General features: G+C 42.9%; 1 protein-coding gene across 7 annotated transcripts in view; it reads right to left on the reverse strand.

Annotated features, from left to right (window-relative positions):
- SFSWAP (splicing factor SWAP) overlaps positions 1–14,599 on the reverse strand; it is a 92,130-nt gene extending 77,531 nt beyond the window's left edge. For 2 of the 7 annotated variants that reach the window (XM_026716259.2, XM_026716258.2), the window contains exons 1-4: positions 14,131–14,596; positions 9,792–9,961; positions 9,018–9,152; positions 3,684–3,772 (exon numbers count right to left, since the gene is read on the reverse strand). In XM_026716259.2, coding sequence (XP_026572044.1) covers positions 3,684–3,772; positions 9,018–9,152; positions 9,792–9,961; positions 14,131–14,423 — 687 coding nt within the window. In that variant the 5' untranslated portion in view covers positions 14,424–14,596. Of the gene's footprint in view, positions 1–3,683; positions 3,773–9,017; positions 9,153–9,791; positions 9,962–10,321; positions 10,489–14,130 lie in introns of those variants that run through there. The other 5 variants (XM_087913446.1, XM_087913444.1, XM_026716262.2 and 2 more) reach the window with 5 other exon arrangements.
- Positions 14,600–17,584: the final 2,985 nt, after the last annotated feature.

The raw sequence follows: 17,584 nt of genomic DNA on the forward strand, positions 1-17,584 counted from the left end.
ATTGAATTGGAATGGAATGTTGTTTTAATTATATACATTTATAATTTTTTCTTTTTTTAAGAATACAGTGTGTATTTTAAGAATGTACCAAGCAGAATCCGAATGGAAGTTATGTTATTATATTGAATGTTACAACTTTAGGGAAAAGATAAAAAAGGCGTCATAATCAGTAACTACAGGAGAAATTTTGTTTAATGAGAAAAGATAATAGAAAATTGAAACAGGACAGACAAAAATATAAATACAATGATTTGAATTGAGATGAGATAATTAAAATAAAATTGAGAAAATTAAAAGAGGGGAGAAGCTATGCAGAAAATGTAAAATAGTAATAAGATATGGAATAGAATATAAAAATGAGCATGAACCTGAATTTGTGTCTGTACGAAGAAATGTAATCCGGGATTACGCTACTTTCAAAAAAGATGTTTTATTTGTATTTTTTTTTCTCTTTGAGAAAACTCAAATAAAATTTACAAAAAAAAAAATTACGGCTGTAAGTAGAGGACTATCTGTATTCAAGAGTTTTTATTTTGATCAATGGTTTTTTTTCCCCAGTCAAATCACCTGAGAAACATTATGTGATGACCCAGAGTGTAACACAAACGTAATAAAATACAAAACGTAAATAAATGTCCTTTAATGCCTCCAACTTGGCCCCACTGTTCAATAATTCCCAGTTGGAGATAAAACGTACTCAAAAATAGTCTTCAAAAGAAAGCAATACAGTCCAAACTCAATGAGCAGATGAAGGTGAAATAAAAAACCAAAACAAACTACAATGAAGGAATTTCCACAACAGACTGGGATAAGTAATTACTAACTTCAAGGAGACAACAAGGCACAGTCTGTTGGAAGGATGCCAACCAAGATAACTTCAGCCTAAAATAAAACACGCTTTGCTTCTGGCAACACTGTGCTTTAACCATCTCTCTTATATACTATTCTCCCCAGCTGCAACCAATGAGGGGGATCATGGCCGCTTCCTCTCTCGCAAGCCAAGTTGTTTCCTTCTCTATTCCTCCCTGTGTGTCCTAGGATGAAGAGGGGATGGGCCTGGTTCTTCCTCTGACTGCCCAGCCGGACTCTGCGCTTCCCCAGCCTCCTCCACAACCTCAGGAGCCACACCTCCACTCCCTTGTAGGCTGTTCCTCCTCTCCCTCAGTCTGACTCTAACAAGGGCATGACATATTAAGGCTTTTAGAGGAATAACCTGAGAACTGTTTATTTTGTATTCCCCACTGTCAGTTTTGTTTCCCTTAACTGCATGAAAGGCTTCTTTTAAAATACTATTTATTAAATTTCTACCCCATTTTTAAAAAAAGATATCCAAACAGGGCAACATGCTTTCCTTTCTCCAGTTTTTCACTGTCAACCTCCAAGTTAGGCTGGCTTGGTCAAGGGAAGCTGACTTGTCTAAAGTCACCTAAGGTGCTTCCATAACTGAAAGCAGATTAATAAACTTGTTCTAATCAGTCCGCCACCTGCTGCATCAGGCGAGCCGTTTTAAAGGCAATTGCTAAAATTAGGTGGCAAAATGAACCCACTTCATCCTATGATTTACACAGTGGGACACAAATTCTGCAATGGTTTTATAGATTTCTTACACGAGGGCTCCAATCATGCAGTTAATTTCAAAGGCAACCAGGGAACAATATCATTTAAAAAGAAAAAGAACATGGAACCACCCATACAAATTTATGTTTCACTTTCAAATACCTGAAGCCTATCTAAGGTAGACCCCTGCTTTTGTGGTAAGATTAAGGGAAAAATACTAGAGCCATAACAATAGCAATAGCATTTAAGACTTATATACCGCTGCACAGTTCTTTACGGCCCTCTCTGAATGTTTTACAGAGTCAGCATATGGCCTAGAATAATCTGGTTGTGCATTTTACCAACCTCGGAAGAAGGGAAGGCTGAGTCAACCTTGAGCGAGTCAGGATTGAACTGCTGACCATGGGAGGGTGGATGGATGGAAGGAGGGAAGGGAGGGAGAGAGGAAGGGCAATAACACTAGCAATAGCCCTTAGACTTATATACCACTTCACAGTGCTTTACTGCCCTCTCTAAGTGGTTTACAGAGTCAGCCTACTGTCCCCAACAATCTGGGTCCTCGTTTTACCAAACTCAGAAGGATGGAAGGCTGAGTCAACCTTGAGCTGGTCAGGATCGAACTACTGGCAGTTGGCAGAGTTAGTCTGCAACGCTGTATTCTAATCACTGCGCCATCACAGCAAATAATTCTGATGTTGTTAGAAGTTTACATATAAGACATCTTGGGTGGATAACCATGATTTGTTAATAAAGAAGGTTTTTTTAAAAAAAACAAAGTCTCTAGTCATAAATATGGGTGCAGCAATGTTAAGGAAATGAATTCCACACATCAGGAAAAAAACAAAAACAAGCAAAAAAAAAAACCACCAGAGAAGGGCTAAAGAAGTTTTTTTTCCAGTGGACCATCTGAAAGCATTTTTGAGATCTAAGGAGTTCTGTGGCCTCCTCATAGAATTTAACCTTCTTTCAGAATTTCAAACTACTGAGTTGCTGTGCACGAATCAAAGGACTTTGATTCATGTCCGTACAGGCCCTGAAATTGCAAAGTGTTAAGTCACAAGAGGAAGACTGCTACCTGTTATTTGATATGGTTTTAATCGTAAAAGGGCTCACGTCTATGCAAATGTACTTCTTATTTCATTCTAAATTATTCCGCAGATGGTGGATTGGAAAGCTGCTGTAACAACACATCTAAAATGCAATAAGCAGGCAAATGTTGTGCTACCTCTCCAAATCAGAAGAAAGAAACTAGATGATCAAAGGTAATAAAATATGAGTTACAACAGAATGATTCAACTAGGAAGAGCCAGACTGGGAAAATTATTCCAGGGCTGTAAATCTTACTGAGAAACTTCAGACAATCTTCTTAAAATATGGTGAGGGTTTATTCCCTCTCATTAGAGCATTATTATTGCAATTGTTTGCAGTAGGCCAACTATTCTTTTACAGTATCAATAGTATCCGACATAGTGCTAAAAGTTGAGAGGCTCACCCTGGGAATCTCTGCCCAGAAATGGTTTACTCCTGGTTTACTCCCAGGTAACTCTAAGTAGGACTACAGTTGACTTACAACAGCTCATGTACTGACTGTTCAAGTTACAATGGCACCAAAAAAAGGCACTTATGACCATTTTTCACACTTCTGAACATCGGAGCATCCCCATGCTTATGTAAGCAAAATTTGGACAGACTTGGCAACTGACTCGTATTTATGACAATTGCAGGGTCCTGGGGTTTTGTGATCCGCTTTTGTGACCTTCTGACAAGCCAAATCAATGGGAAAGCCACAGTCACATAACAACCGTGGGACTAACTTAGCAAGTGGAGTGATCCGCTTAACATCTGTGGCAAGAGATGTTGTAAAATGAGGCAAAATTCACTTAACAAATACAGTATTTCTCTTAGTAACAGAAATGCTGGGCTCAATTGCGGCTGTAAGTCGAAGACCACCTATGCAGCCTAAATCTGCCAATCTCAATGAATGCAATAGCCAGATAGGATATTCAGGGTGCCTCTGGAACTGAATTTCTGAGCATACGATGACCAAGATTTACTGCATTATTCAAAATTACAGGAAGATGCAGTAGATACGCCACGGTGTTGATCTGTATTAAAAACATACTCACCAGTTCCACATCGGAAGGTACATTCAATCCCAAAGGGGCGATAAAGGGCTCTTCGTTTTCTTCTACGCTTTCGGCCTTGGATACAGCCACTATAAATTAGAAGAAGATAAATGGCTATCATGCAAAAACCTCTCTTGTATAAACGGAACACAAACAAAACATCAGGTTAAGCCTCCCTTCTTGGCAGTCTAGTTTTCCCCCCATCTCCCATCTGCGTATTTCCAGGCTGCGTTTGCCGATTTTGTTTCACGGCCTCTGTTTATTGGGTTAAGCCTGCCTCTACTGAAGAAGACAAGCACGGGTTTTTTTTTTTTTTGCTAACCTGACGGTATAACTATCACTTAGGAGACCAAGACACATGGCAGGATCAAGCCTTAATACGTCTCGGCAAAGTTGATGCTGCAGATGTTCTACCTGAGCAACATACCAGGGAACATCGCTTGAAGAACCAGAAACCAATTAAAAGAAGAGTCTTTGAAGAGCGTACACCAGTGATGCAGACATTAAGAAGCATTGGAAGGATACAGGCAGCGGGGAGAAATCCATCCAAGGAGCTGCTGATCCAGTTCTACAGGGGAATTATTGAGTCTATCATCTGCACCCCTATAACTGCCTGGTTTGGTTCTGCAATCCAACAAGACAGACACAGACTTCAGAGGATAATTAGGACTGCAGAGAAAACAATGGCTACCCACCTGCCTTCAATCGAGGACCTGTATACTGCACGAGTCAAAAAGAGGGCTGTGAAAATATCTACAGACCCCTCACATCCCGGATATAAACTTGTTTCAACTCCTACCCTCAAAACGACACTACAGAGCCCTGCACTCCAGAACAACTACACACAAGGACAGTTTTTTCCCAAACGCCATCGCTCTGCTAAACAAATAATTCCCTCAACACTGTCCAACTATTTACAAAGTCTGCACTACTATTACTATTAATCTTCTCATCCTTCCTTTCACCCATCCCCTCCCACTTGTGACTGTATGACTGTAACCTTGTTGCTTATATCCTAACTATTTATATTGACTGTTTCCCAGTATGATTTGATTGCTGCTTGTACCCTATGACTATTATTAAGTGTGGTACCTCATGATTCTTGACGAATGTGCCTTTTCGTTTATGTACACTGAGAGCATTTGCACCAAAGACAAATTCCCTGTGTATCCAATCACACTTGGCCGATGAAGAATTCTATTCTATTCCATAAAAATCTTGGTTACGACTATCAGACTGCAGACTTTTCCTTTCTCGCTGTCAAGAAGATAAATCCTTGATGCATGTATTTACACAACCAGCTTCTGGTTTTCGAGATAATCTGTATCGCCTTGCTAGATTGATTCTCAGGAGTAACTAGGCAGCTCACTGGGATAACGACATTTCATTCATTAATGTCTTTTCTCCGATATCTGGGTGGCTTGTTTTTACAAATCAGTAGCTATAGCTTAGCCACTGAAAATGGACGAAATTGTTCAGCTTTTTTTTTTAAGTTGGCAGCATTCTTTTTCCCATCCGCAAGTTATCCCAAACCCTCGAAAACTGGCTAAAATCACACTGCCTACATCCATTCTGTACAGAATTTGGATGGGGGAATCTTAGGGTAGGTCTAATTCTTGTTTTATAGAATAGAATACAATGAGAGTTGGAAGGGACCTTGGAGGTCTTCTAGTCCAACCCCCTGCTCAGGCAGGAAACCCTAAACCATTTCAGACAAATGGCTGTCCAGTCTCTTCTTAAAAACCTCCAGTGATGAAGCATCTGCAGCTTCTGAAGGCAAGCCATTCCACTGATTAATTGTTGTGACTGTCAGGAAATTCCTCCTTAGTTCTAGGTTGCTTCTCTCCTTGATTAGTTTCCACCCGTCGCTTCTTGTCCTGCCTTCAGGGGGCTTTGGAGAATAGCTTGACTCCCTCTTCTTTGGGGCAGCCCCCCAAATATTGGAACACTCCCACCCTGTCACTCCTAGTCCTTCTTTTTCATCAAACTAGCCAGGCCCAGTTCCTGCAACTGTTTTTCATATGTTTTAGCCTCCAGTCCCCTAATCATCCTGGTTGCTCTTCTCTACACCCTTTCCGGATCTTCAACATCTTTTTTACATCATGGCGCCCCAAACATCTAGATATCCAAGTAGTCCTCAACTTATAACAGTGTGTTTAGTGATTGTTCAAAATTAAAATGCACTGAAAAAAGTGACTTATGGCCGTTTTTCAAACTTATGACCATCGCAGCATTCCTATGGTCATGTGATCAAAATTCAGATGCTTGGCAACCGATTCATATTTATGACGGTTGCAGTGCCCCAGGGTCATGTAAATGGTTTTTCTGGCCTTCTGACAAGCAAATTTAATGGGGAAGCCAGATTCACTTAACAGGCGTGTGACTAACTGAACAACTGCAGTTTCACTCAACAACGGTGGCCTGAAAGGTCGTAAAATGGGGCAAAAGTCACTTAACAAAAGTCTCACTTAGCAACAGAAACGCTGGGCTCAATTGTGGTCATAAGTCGAGGACTCCTCATGGTAACTCTATAAATTAACTCATTAATTCACAGAGTGGTACGCTATATCCTCTTGATATAGTAGTCCATCGCTAGATTAACTCTGTTAAAATTAGCTTCCTGTGTTAGATTTTTAAACAACCGCAGGGAAGAACTGGGATCAGAAGAAAATATACAAAGCCACATTAAAACTCAACTTCTCTCTCTTCTCAGTTTCTCCGGAGCAGGTGGATACAGCATCAAAAGGACTAGGGGAAGATTAAGATGGATCTACTTAACAACTCGGGGAGATGTTCTGCCCTCACTTAACACCAGACAAAGCAAATACAACTTTCTGATCTATCCCGGTATCAGTGGGGTTGTAAATTCTTTTCTACAAATTCTGAACGGTTAATTATTAATGCAACTCCCCGTCCCGCATTTAATCTGGGAGAGCAATCTCAGAATTGTAATTCAATTACGGGAAAGGGAAGGCAAGCCGCAGATTCCACACGAGCGCCGTGTGTGCTTGCGCACAGGGGATATGTGGGTCAAATTCACTTCCCCCATACAAAGCAAGTCCTAATGGCTCTCGACAATCGTAATGTACAGTTCCAACTAATGCCTACGGCAAACAAATCGGCTCAAATGTAACCGTAATTCTGCGGTTGCAGAGGAAGTAGGATTCCATACAGCACTGCCTTTTCCTTACCCCAAAGTCTCCGGGGACTACCAGCCATACAGAAGACAAAGCAATTTAACAACTGTCTTATTTTTTTTCCCCCATTTATTTTTAAACATTTCGTGCAATGCTGTTTTTCTACTCCCACTGTCACTGGAAAAAGAAGAAAAAAACTCATTTTTTTTAGAGAAGACAGCTAAGCTCACTACAGGGGAGTTGTTTTAATGATCTGACCCAAGAACATCTGTTTCTCTTTGGTGGCACCGGAAAACCCGTGTGATCTGACACTACAGTAAGCCTCAATATTACCAGTCTTAAAAGCATTTTGAGTTTCTCAAAGAGCAACAGGCAAACATCGCACATTAATTATGTAGTAGCTACCACACCACCTGTTCTCCCTACACTCAAAACTGGATGGATCTGGGCCACCCGAACTGCCAGAGGAAACGGATCATCATTCAATTTTAATTTGCCAAGAATCCAGCAAAAAAGGATAACGTGACATTTGTAATCAAACACCATTCCTTGCGGTATGACTGCATAAGCAACTGGTGGTGTGTGTTTTATTTTGTTATATTTATTTAACCAACCACATTGTGCCTATTACGCCGCACAGAAAAGCAGTGATGAACAACATCAGTTACTTGGTAAGCAACAATGAATTGAAAATTGGACTTTGCCACGATGCAGTTGTTGTGGTTCGCTGGCAGCCTGTGCAGACGGCAGCGGAATTGGACAGTGGGGAAGAACGGGGTCCAGTCCGGGAGTCTGGGGAGGACTCGGACAAAGGTCCTGTGTTCGATGCAGAGATGAGGCCAGGACCCTCTGGGAGTTGGGGTGCTAACTCCGGAACCTCCGGAGTCTGGCAGCAGCAAGGCAGAGGAACAAGGGGAGCGTGTGTGCAGAGCTGCCAGAAGGCAAGAGCAGCTGAGAAAAAAAAGGAGTAACTTGGAGGAGTTGGATGTGATTGGCCTTCCCCTAAGTTATAAAGGAAATGCAAAGGTAGAGAAACCCGTGCAGGAAGCAAAGTCATTCGTTCTGTTTGGATTAAACCTTGAAGCTCTGTGTGGACTTCGTACTTCAGTTGTTATTTTACAGTTAATTTGGCACTTTAGTTGTTGGCAGCAGTTCAAAGGAGAGAAAGATGGGTGCTTATGTCGAGGGACTGTTTGGGACTCATTACCGGCTGGGAATGAACATAATTCCCAGCAATGAAATAAAACAAGAGTTATTTTGACTAAGCATATGCTTAATTACAGTCTCAGGAAGCCTTGGTCAGAACAACAATCTACATCCTGTAAAGCAGAGGTTCCCCAAACCATGGGCCACTGCCCACTACCAACCAGGCCATGTGAGTGGAAGGCTGGCACCTGCCCACAGCCCGACTCCCACAAGAGGTAGACACTGGCTCTCACAGCCCCCCCCCCATGAGGGGCAGGTACTGGGACTCGCAGCCCCAAAGCTCACACAAATCAATCTGTGCAAGCCTGTACCTGCACTTCTCCCCCCCCCAAATCATCCCCCCCACAACGCCAGGTCACCAATGGTGAGAAAGCCATGCCCCCAAGTATTTGAAGCAACAAGCAAGACTATTTCAGGGAATCCAAAAAAGACGTAATTAGAATGAGGGAGGTTTCACTTTCTTGGTTGGTTTTAAAAGGATTGAGTAAGCTAATGCACTTGCTTGCATTACTCATTTTCATGCCAGTTGCAAGCTAGTTAAATATACATTTTACACTTGAAAGTCAGTTAGGTCTAGTAGTTAAGGCACTACGTTAGAAAGCTGGAAATCACAAGTTCTAGTTCCACTTCAGGCATGAAAAGTGGCTGTGTGAATGGGCCAAACACCAGGAGACGGTGAGTTCTAGTTCTGCCTTGGGCATGAAAGCAGGCTGGGTGACTTTGGGCCAATCACCAGGAGATGGTGAGTTCTAGTTCTGCCTTGGGCATGAAAGCAGGCTGCGTGACCTTGGGCCAAACACCAGGAGACGGTGAGTTCTAGTCCCACCTTAGGCATGAAAGCTGAAAAGATATTTGTTTCCTATGCAGGTGTCCCCAAACTGAGGAATTCAATGCCCTTAATCAACAGAACTACAAAATCCTAGCCCAGCCAATACGATTTTTTTCCCCAAGATACACAAAGAAAGCGATTTTTCCAGAGAATTTCCCTTACCTTTGGCCTTGAACGGCTGTTCTTCTTCCTCAGTGGGTTCTGAGGGATCATAATAATCACTACTGTAGGTAAACCCCACTGCATTATAGGACCCATCTTCAGCCAAAGCTTCGCTCAGCCTCTTATATTCTTCCTCTTGAAGAAAAAAGCAACACACAATTAAAAAAGGGTGGAAACATTTAAATACAGCTAACAACACGTAATTCGCCCTAGCATTCAAACACAAACATTACAGCAAGCTGACCACATGAGTCACGTATGGACACTGATTTTCTGCCCATACAAAAAAAAAGGGCAGAAGATATGAGCTTTCTTTCTTCTTTTTGGGGGGGATGATGTTGGTTTATATTTTAAAAAAATTTCTCCTACTGAGATAAGCGTGAACGTCATTTCTACTCAAAACACAGAAGAAGAAAAAAAGAGATAGGAACTCTTCGATGATACGATACTGTTACAGAAGAACAGTTTAAAAGAGTGTGCTCAATGCTCAGCCTGCCCTCAAAACGTGGGCAGCAATTCTGGGTTGCTCTACAAATAAACTATCCTGAGGTCCTCAGATACGCAAAGATGCTCGTTTTTCGAATCCACTGGGTTACTGTCAAAATAATATCAGAAAGAGTGAGTATATAACGAGTGGGAAACAATTACTTTTTTTCTTTTTTCATTAAAAAAAAAAGTTACGTTAAGACTATTTTCAAAGGAGCAGGAAAAAGCATTTTTTTTTTCAATTCAACGCGTGTGCTATTCTCAGGAAATTGTCCTAGATTTTTATACCTTGCCTTGCCTCTTCCTCAAGCAAGTCTGTACGCAAGGCTAAATACCTCTCTTCGTCACAGAGAGCTTCGATTCGAGCTTCCTCTTCGGACAATTGGTAATCTCTGTTCCAGGTGGAATATTCGGCGTCGTATTCGGAAAGATCGTGCAAGTGGCCACGCCCATCGTATCTGCAACAGGAAGGGGAGGGTCAACCAAGGGACTTCGGGCTCAGCTTCCTGCCAAATCTATCAATACTTACCACCTATAATGGAAAAGAACCATCTACTGAGTTAAACGAGGGACCCATTAATCTGACTAAACACTCCTTGACCCACTTCCTTTAACAAGAGCAAAAACCAAACCCCTTTGGGAGTTACTGGTTACAATTAAAAGCGGACTATCTAACCGGCTAAAAAAGAGGAACCAGCTGTCATCCGTCCTTACCGTTTGTGGTTCAACCATTTAATGACCCTGGTCAACATATGAAACGGCTACGTAACAGAGGGAATTTTTATTTTATTTTTTTCCTGCAAAGGCAAATTACTTACATTTACACAAACCCAAGTACATAAATACCTATCCGTAAGAACCAAACGGTGGGCAATTCCTCGCTTCTTTTTCTGCTAGGCTTGCATTCTCAGAAGAAATCTTCACCAAAGAAACTTGGATCCATGGGAGGTAAAATCATGGCTAGGCTCGGCCCCTAGCTATGCGGCTGAGGAAAGAAGTCCTGGGTTATGTGATAGAGAGACATACATACATAGGAACAGCAACATTGGTGCAATTTAAGGAGGTTCTTTGCAGGAAACACTCGCCGATCCCCTGAACTACGTATCCATCATTTTATGTTGGGTGTTTATTTCATTTGGTCACTTTTTTTGGTGGTGGTGGGGAATTGTCTGTGTTTATAAGCTGCTTAAGTATTTCTTTGGGCTAATATATTTTTTTTTGCATAATCTGTGCAAGGCCGGTAATTAAAAGAGGATTAGATTGAGACTAAAATAGTTTTTATTTTCTTTGTGGCTGGGAAAATATGATCAGAAGAGAGCAACCAAATCTATTCCACCATTCTGAGAGGAATGTGGAATATGAAGTTTGGTTAAAAGGCTTGTTAGATGGAAACTAATGTAAGGAAGAAACTTTTTTTTTTTTTTAAACAGACTTGTGAATAAAAAGGCATTTTCTTCTAAGATATAATCCTCTCAATGTCATTATTGCTTCCTCGAAAAAAAAACAATTCCAGAGAGAGCAAGGTAAAAAAAACCCAAAACAACTGCTCTGAAAGAATTATCAATCAATAATTTAGAGCCAGTTTTCTATTATGACTAAATATATCAAACCTCCTTAATTTACAAATGTAATATAACAAAAGATCATGAGCATATGCATAGCTTGCTTCTACCATTTTTACAGTTTTCAGCTAACTTGCCCTATCAGAAACTGTGAGAGAGCATTGGCTGATATGTGCTATTGTTCTGACTGATGACCATGAAGCTGAATTATCAAATCAATGCTTAATTTACATTTTGATTTGATTCTGGGAAGCAACAAAATATTGCCACATAACCTAATACAAGACATATGTCATGTGTTACCAAGAGTACGTTTTTGTTTTAAATGTTTATAAAGAAAATTCATTTTAAGGTTTCGTTAAAACTCATTAACGAGTTTTGTATTGTCGCCGGTAGGATTTGGTTTGGGAATTGGGATCTTGTAAACTTATAAAGCTTGTGTAAAGCGAAAATGGAAGAAGCAAGCTCTAACAATATGCCACACACTCTTTTCAAACCAAAGCCTTCAGACTCTCTTTGCATTTACACTAGGGGAATTGTGCTAACAACAATGCCGTTTCAGTCCCTTTGGCTATCCATTTTTTCACTAAATGCCAATAGAAAACGCTTTGATCTTCCAAAACAATGAAATTACAACCAGACAAAGAATCACCTGTCAGTTTTAGCTTTAAATAGCAGGAGTCCCCATGCATAACAGCATTACAGGAACCATTATCTAAATTCTGTACCATTTTGTGGTAATAAAACGAGTTTCCATGAAGCTGCAAATACTATTAAACTAAACAGCTGGAACATCTATCTACAAATCAATGAAAACCAAGGTTTTTTGCCAGAAGCCATACAAGTGTAGCCAATACACGCGACAACTTCCATCACGCTAAAAGGCGCATTACTGCCCTAAGTGAATTAGAGTATTAGGAATTCGGAAACTAAGGTTCTACTTTGTCAAACGTCAAATTCCCTGGAGGATTTTAAAACAGTCAGCCACTAAACCTCAGTTTAACCTTCTCTACAGGACCATTACAAAGATTGCTACTACGCTACTCTGAAGGGGGTGGGGGGGGGGGGAGGAAAACCCGCAACAAAACGAAGACTCATGAATGAATTGTAGTAGGGAAGGATGAGAACGCAAGAATCACCTGTACAAGCCATTAACCTTGGAGTGTAGCTTTACATCTTTTATTGGAAACTCAGGCAGGAAAAAAATGACCTGGGCAAAAAGGTCGTACTGCGTAACAGATTGTGGGATTAACTTTACCACCCTAGAGAGTTATGTTTTTGCTAGGATAAGCATTCAGAGATGCAAATAGTCTTCCTTCTATTTGTAACAGGAGTCATTAAAGACTTTGGTTTGAAAAGAGGGTACTCCAACCCGAGTTTATATATAGGATCCACTCCTTCAAGGTGGAGGGAATGTAAACAACACAGCAATCCTCTGCCAAGGAGGAAGAGAACATGGGGAGGTGAGGAAGGGTCATCTAGATTTATCTGGATCAGATTAAGGCCCAACACAAAGCTTTCTAGATTTATCTAGATTAGATAAACCTTGGAGCTTTCTAGATTTCCAAAGGTGGCTTTGCTGGAATCTAAAATTTACAATTTTTAAAAATACGTGCTGTGCCTTGGCTAGCTCAATAGGCAGAATTCAAGGGAAGCTCTTAATCTTTTTTAAAAAAAGCTATTATAGAAGCCTTATCACGCCCAACTTCAGAGGAGTAGCCACGCTGGTCTCTTCCATCAAAAACCAAGCCACTTTAAAAGTAGGTAGATTTCATGGTCTAAAACCATTCAAATATGTGAAGGATTTGTTTTAGTGGGCGGTCTCAGTATTAAAACCACACGTTTTATACATAATTATTGTTCCTTTGAAAGCTGCTTTTACCAAATCAAACTTTCTACATGTGCACCCAAAAACTAGCAGCCTTTTTGGGGAGACATCTCTACCCAAGCATCTCTCATAAACAAACTGACATAGGTAAGTATAGTCCAAAACATGATTTCTGAAAGCTATTTCAGAAATTGTATTTGCAGATTTTTTTTTAAAGTTGAAAGGTGAGTTAGCACTTCCACTAGTAAGTTTTTTTTTAAGGTTACAGTATTTTATATATACAGTATTATATTTATGCCCTGATAGTACAACCAAGTGATGGCAAGATTTGTGATTCACCAAGAACTCGCAGTAGCTTGAAGCATGGAATTATATGAGATTGTTTACACAAAACCAAACACACTGTACAATATTATGTGGTTACAACAACCTAATACAGAGATTTTTTTTATTACTGGTAATCTTGGGAATTCCTTCTACAATAGTCAACAAAATTCATTTTTTTTAAGGTTTTCCCCCCCAATTTTATTGGAATTATGGGGCCTTGGCATCCATCTCCAACCTGGACAGATGGGCCAGTGGGAGTTGTAGTCCAGTATGTAGAGATCACTGGGGAGGCGGTGGATGATGGGAATTGTAATTCAACACATCACTGATGTGTTACCTATAGATTTATAACGCTGAACAACTAAATGGAAGTATTCGTTTAGCATAGGTTATCCAGAAGCAGCCAGGATGGGGGTTGTAATCCAGCATATGGCAAAACCATAAACGACAGGGATGGGAGATGTAGTCCAGCCTGTGTGAAAGCAGCCAGGGATGCTGGGCGGGGATGGGAGTTGCAGTCCAGGCTGACTGAAATCAGCCAGGGAAAACAGACGGGGATGGGAGTTGTAGTCCAACCTGCCTGAAATCAGACAGGGACACTGGATGGGAGCTGTAACCCAGCCTTGTGAAAGCAGCCAGGGAAAACAGACAAGAGATGGGGGAACTGCAACCCAGCCCTCTTCGTAGGAGAAGGCGGGGATAATAAAAGCCTTTCCTCGCCTGGGCCCTGCTCTCCCGAGTCCTGCTTGGCAGAGGATCCCCGGCAATTTCCCCCCCCCGCCTTTCCACCCTCCCCTCCCCAGAGAACCACCAGGGCCACAAGGAGGGCGAGAGGACCGTCAGAAGCAGTAGGAGAAAGAAGCATAACGAGAGCAGCGATAGTCGGGCGGGGGGGTTGCTGTGCACCGACCTATCGATCATGATGGAGGCCTCGCCCATCCAGGGGATCAGGTGGCGGCCTTGTTCCTGCTGGAGCGCCTTCTCGTCATCGCGGAACAGCTTGCAGGCGTAGCCGAAGACTAGCAGCTCCACGCGGCCACCGCCGACCACCCCGCCGCCGCCGCCACCGCCGCTCCCGCCTTCGCCGCCGCTGGGGCCGCTGGGCGAAGAAGCCGCCGCCGCCGCCGCTAACGGGAGCGTTCCCACCGCCCGTCCGGCAGGCGCCGCCGAGGCCTCGGGCCCGCTTGCCCGGCCGGCGTACATGGCCCGAAGAAGTCGCCGCTCGAAAACCGGAGGAGCAGGAGGAGGAGAAGGAAGAGGCCGCCCCGGAGTCGCCTCACCGCGACCCCGCGCCGGGCAGTGGCCACTGCGGCCTCCCTGACGCTTCCATCCGCCGCGAGAAAATGGCGGGCGTCAACTTCCGGTCCGAGGACTAGAACAACCGGAAGTGTTTCCTCGGCCCCGCAGATTCGAAAAAGACCTCCTCGGCCGATTCGTCACGAGCTGAGGCGGTTTGAGAGAAGGGGAAAAAAGCCCGAACCAGGCGTTTGAAGAAGCAAAGCGGGTTGTGTGGTTTTTGTGTAAAGAGCGAAGATGGGAATTTATTGAAGGTTTAAAAAAAAAAGACGCCGCGGGGAGGGGTGGCGAAAGTGCGAATCCCGAATGGGAAGTCTGGAGAGGAGCGAGGAGAGGAAAAGGGGGCGGGGTTTTAGTGAAGGGAGCGGGGAGGGAGAGGAGCAGCATCAAAGGTCTCCCTTGGTTGTAATGTGATAAAGAGTTGTAGATTATGCCATTATTTTGCTCTATTGTACTAAAAAAGACTCGGAATTCTTTCTTTCTTTCTCTCCCTCCCCCCTTTACTATAGACTTCCCTTTTTCCTCCCCCTGCTATTTTCAGAAACAGAATAGAGCTGGGACAGGGGTGGGATTCAAATTTTTCAACAACCGGTTCTGTGGGCGTGGCTTAGGTGGTGGGCGTGACTTGGTGGTCATGTGATTGGCTGCACAGGGCCAACTCAATATCACTCACATGGAGGCCTCTCGTGACTGTGGGGATGCTGCAACAGTCATAAGTGTGAAAAACAGTCATAAGTCACTTTTTTCAGTGCCATTGTAACTTTGAATGGTCCCTCCACACAAGCAAAGTACCAGCAAACGAGCAAAAAAAAAACTCCAGAGAAGTTCCTGAGACAGGAAGTCTAGTCCTGCCAAGCATGTAATAAGGGTTAACAGAGAGGGAGTTTTTGTAAGCAACACCAGAATGTTTTCTTCCTGCCTTCCTTACAGGATTAGCCCAGTAATTTCTTCTCACAACGGGTTCTCCAAACTGCTTAGAATGTTAACAGCTGGTTCTAGCAAATAGGTGTGAACTGGTAGAATCCCACCCCTGGGAAGGGACCTTGGAGATCTTCTAGTCCAGCCCACTGCTCAAACAGGAGAACCTATATGATCTCAGAGAAGTGACTGTCATCTATCTATCTATCTATCTATCTATCTATCTATCTATCTATCTATCCATCCATCCATCCATCCATCCATCCATCCATCCATCTATATCTCTATATGCCTATATCTACGTCTACCTATCTACCTACCTATGTATTGTTGAAAGAAATATCCTTCTGGGTTCAGCTCCAAGTGGGGAAAAAGACACTGGAAACGTGGAGGCTGTTTGGAAGGTTTAATGGTGGACAGGACCACATGGCCTGGTCCACATACAAACACCTGCGAAAACCTCAGAAAACACACACACACACACACACATATATTTGTATATACTGTATATATGATAGATGGATATAAAATCCCTTCTTACATTCAGTGGGCTGGCCTTGCACTTAAAAGCTGCTTCTTGATTGGACGATTGTAGGTTCAGCCGATTTGCAAATATTGGCACTCAAACTCTGCATCTAATGCCACTTCGCATTTTCAAAGCCTGCCAAAAGCACAATGTTGACTTAGGAACAAATTTCCATTTAGCCCCCTATGCTTCTTTTGTACCTTTTGTCCTCTGCTGAATTGTTTTCCTACCTGCTTTGGGGGAAAAAAAAGGAAAAGAGAAAAACGGCTGTTTTGGGGAAGAGCAGAAGGGCAGGATAAATTCCACTTCTTCTCCTGGGTAATAGGAGGAAGTTGAAATAAATAGAACGGGTTGAATCACTGCAGCTTATACTGCATTGGGGAGGCCACGCTTGAAATACTTGCGTCCTCCTCTGGTCCCCATGATGTAAAAAAGATGTTGAGAGCCTAGAAAGACAGAGGTGGTATTCAGCAGGTTCTGACCAGTTCTGGAGAACCGGTAGGAGAAATTTTGAGTAGTTCAGAGAACCGGAAAATGCCACCTCTGATTGGCCCCACCCCCACCTGTTCTCTGCCTCCCATTGAGTCTCAACTGATCGGCTGGAGACTGGAGACTAAAACATACGACGGACAGTTGCAGGAACTGGGCATGGCTAGTCAGATGAAGAGAAGGACGAGGGGGGACAGGAGAGCAGTCTTCCACTATTTGAGGGGCTGCCACAGAGGGGATGAGGGAGTCAAGCTATTTTCCAAGGCACCCGAAGGCCAGACAAGCAATAATGGATGGAAACTGATCAAGGAGAGATTTAACCTGGAAATAAGGAGAAATTTTTTGACAGAACAATCAAGCGATGGAACAAGAAGTTGCCTTCAGAAGTTGTGGGAGCTTCTCCACTGGAGGCTTTCAAGAAGAGACTGGACTGCCATTTGTCAGAAATGGTGTAGGGTCTCCCGCTTGGGCAGGGGCTTGGACTAGATGACTTATAGGGTCCCTTCCAACTCTGATTATCTTGTTATCTGGCTGGGTCTTCTTTGGTTGCCCTGCACAGGAGAACGGAGCTGGAAAGCAGGTTAGTGGGGTGGGGAGGGAATGGGGATTTTACAGTATCCTTCCCCTGCCATGCCCACCAAGCCACACCCACCAAGCCATGCCCACAGGTCCCATCCCTGCATCGGTCCTCTCCAGACTCCCTGACTGGTTCCCTTTCATCCTCACTGTCCGATACCGCTGCCATCTGCACCGGCTGCCGGCAAATCACAACGAAAGTAATGGATGGAAACTGATCCAACCCAGAAGCGAAATTTCCTGACAGTGAGCACAATTAACCTATGCAATGGTTTGTCTCCTGGCATTTTGGGTGCTCCATCACTGGAGGCTTTTAAGAAGAGACTGGACAGCTCCATCCAACATTTTTTTTTTTAAAGAAGAGACTGGACAGCCATTTGTCTGAAATGGTATAATGTTTCCTGCTTGAGCAGGGGTTGGACTAGAAGACCTCCAAGATCCCTTCCAGCCCTGATATTCTATGATCTAATTCTTTCAAGATCAAGGAAGAATTGTGGAATAGTGTGAATGTAGAGCTGCTCCCACTTTCTATATTTGAGATTTTCCAAACTCTTTTTCC

The sequence above is a fragment of the Pseudonaja textilis genome, chromosome 15 (genome assembly GCF_049901715.1).
Source record: "Pseudonaja textilis isolate UNSWEBS1 chromosome 15, rPseTex1.2, whole genome shotgun sequence".
NCBI lineage: Eukaryota > Metazoa > Chordata > Lepidosauria > Squamata > Elapidae > Pseudonaja > Pseudonaja textilis.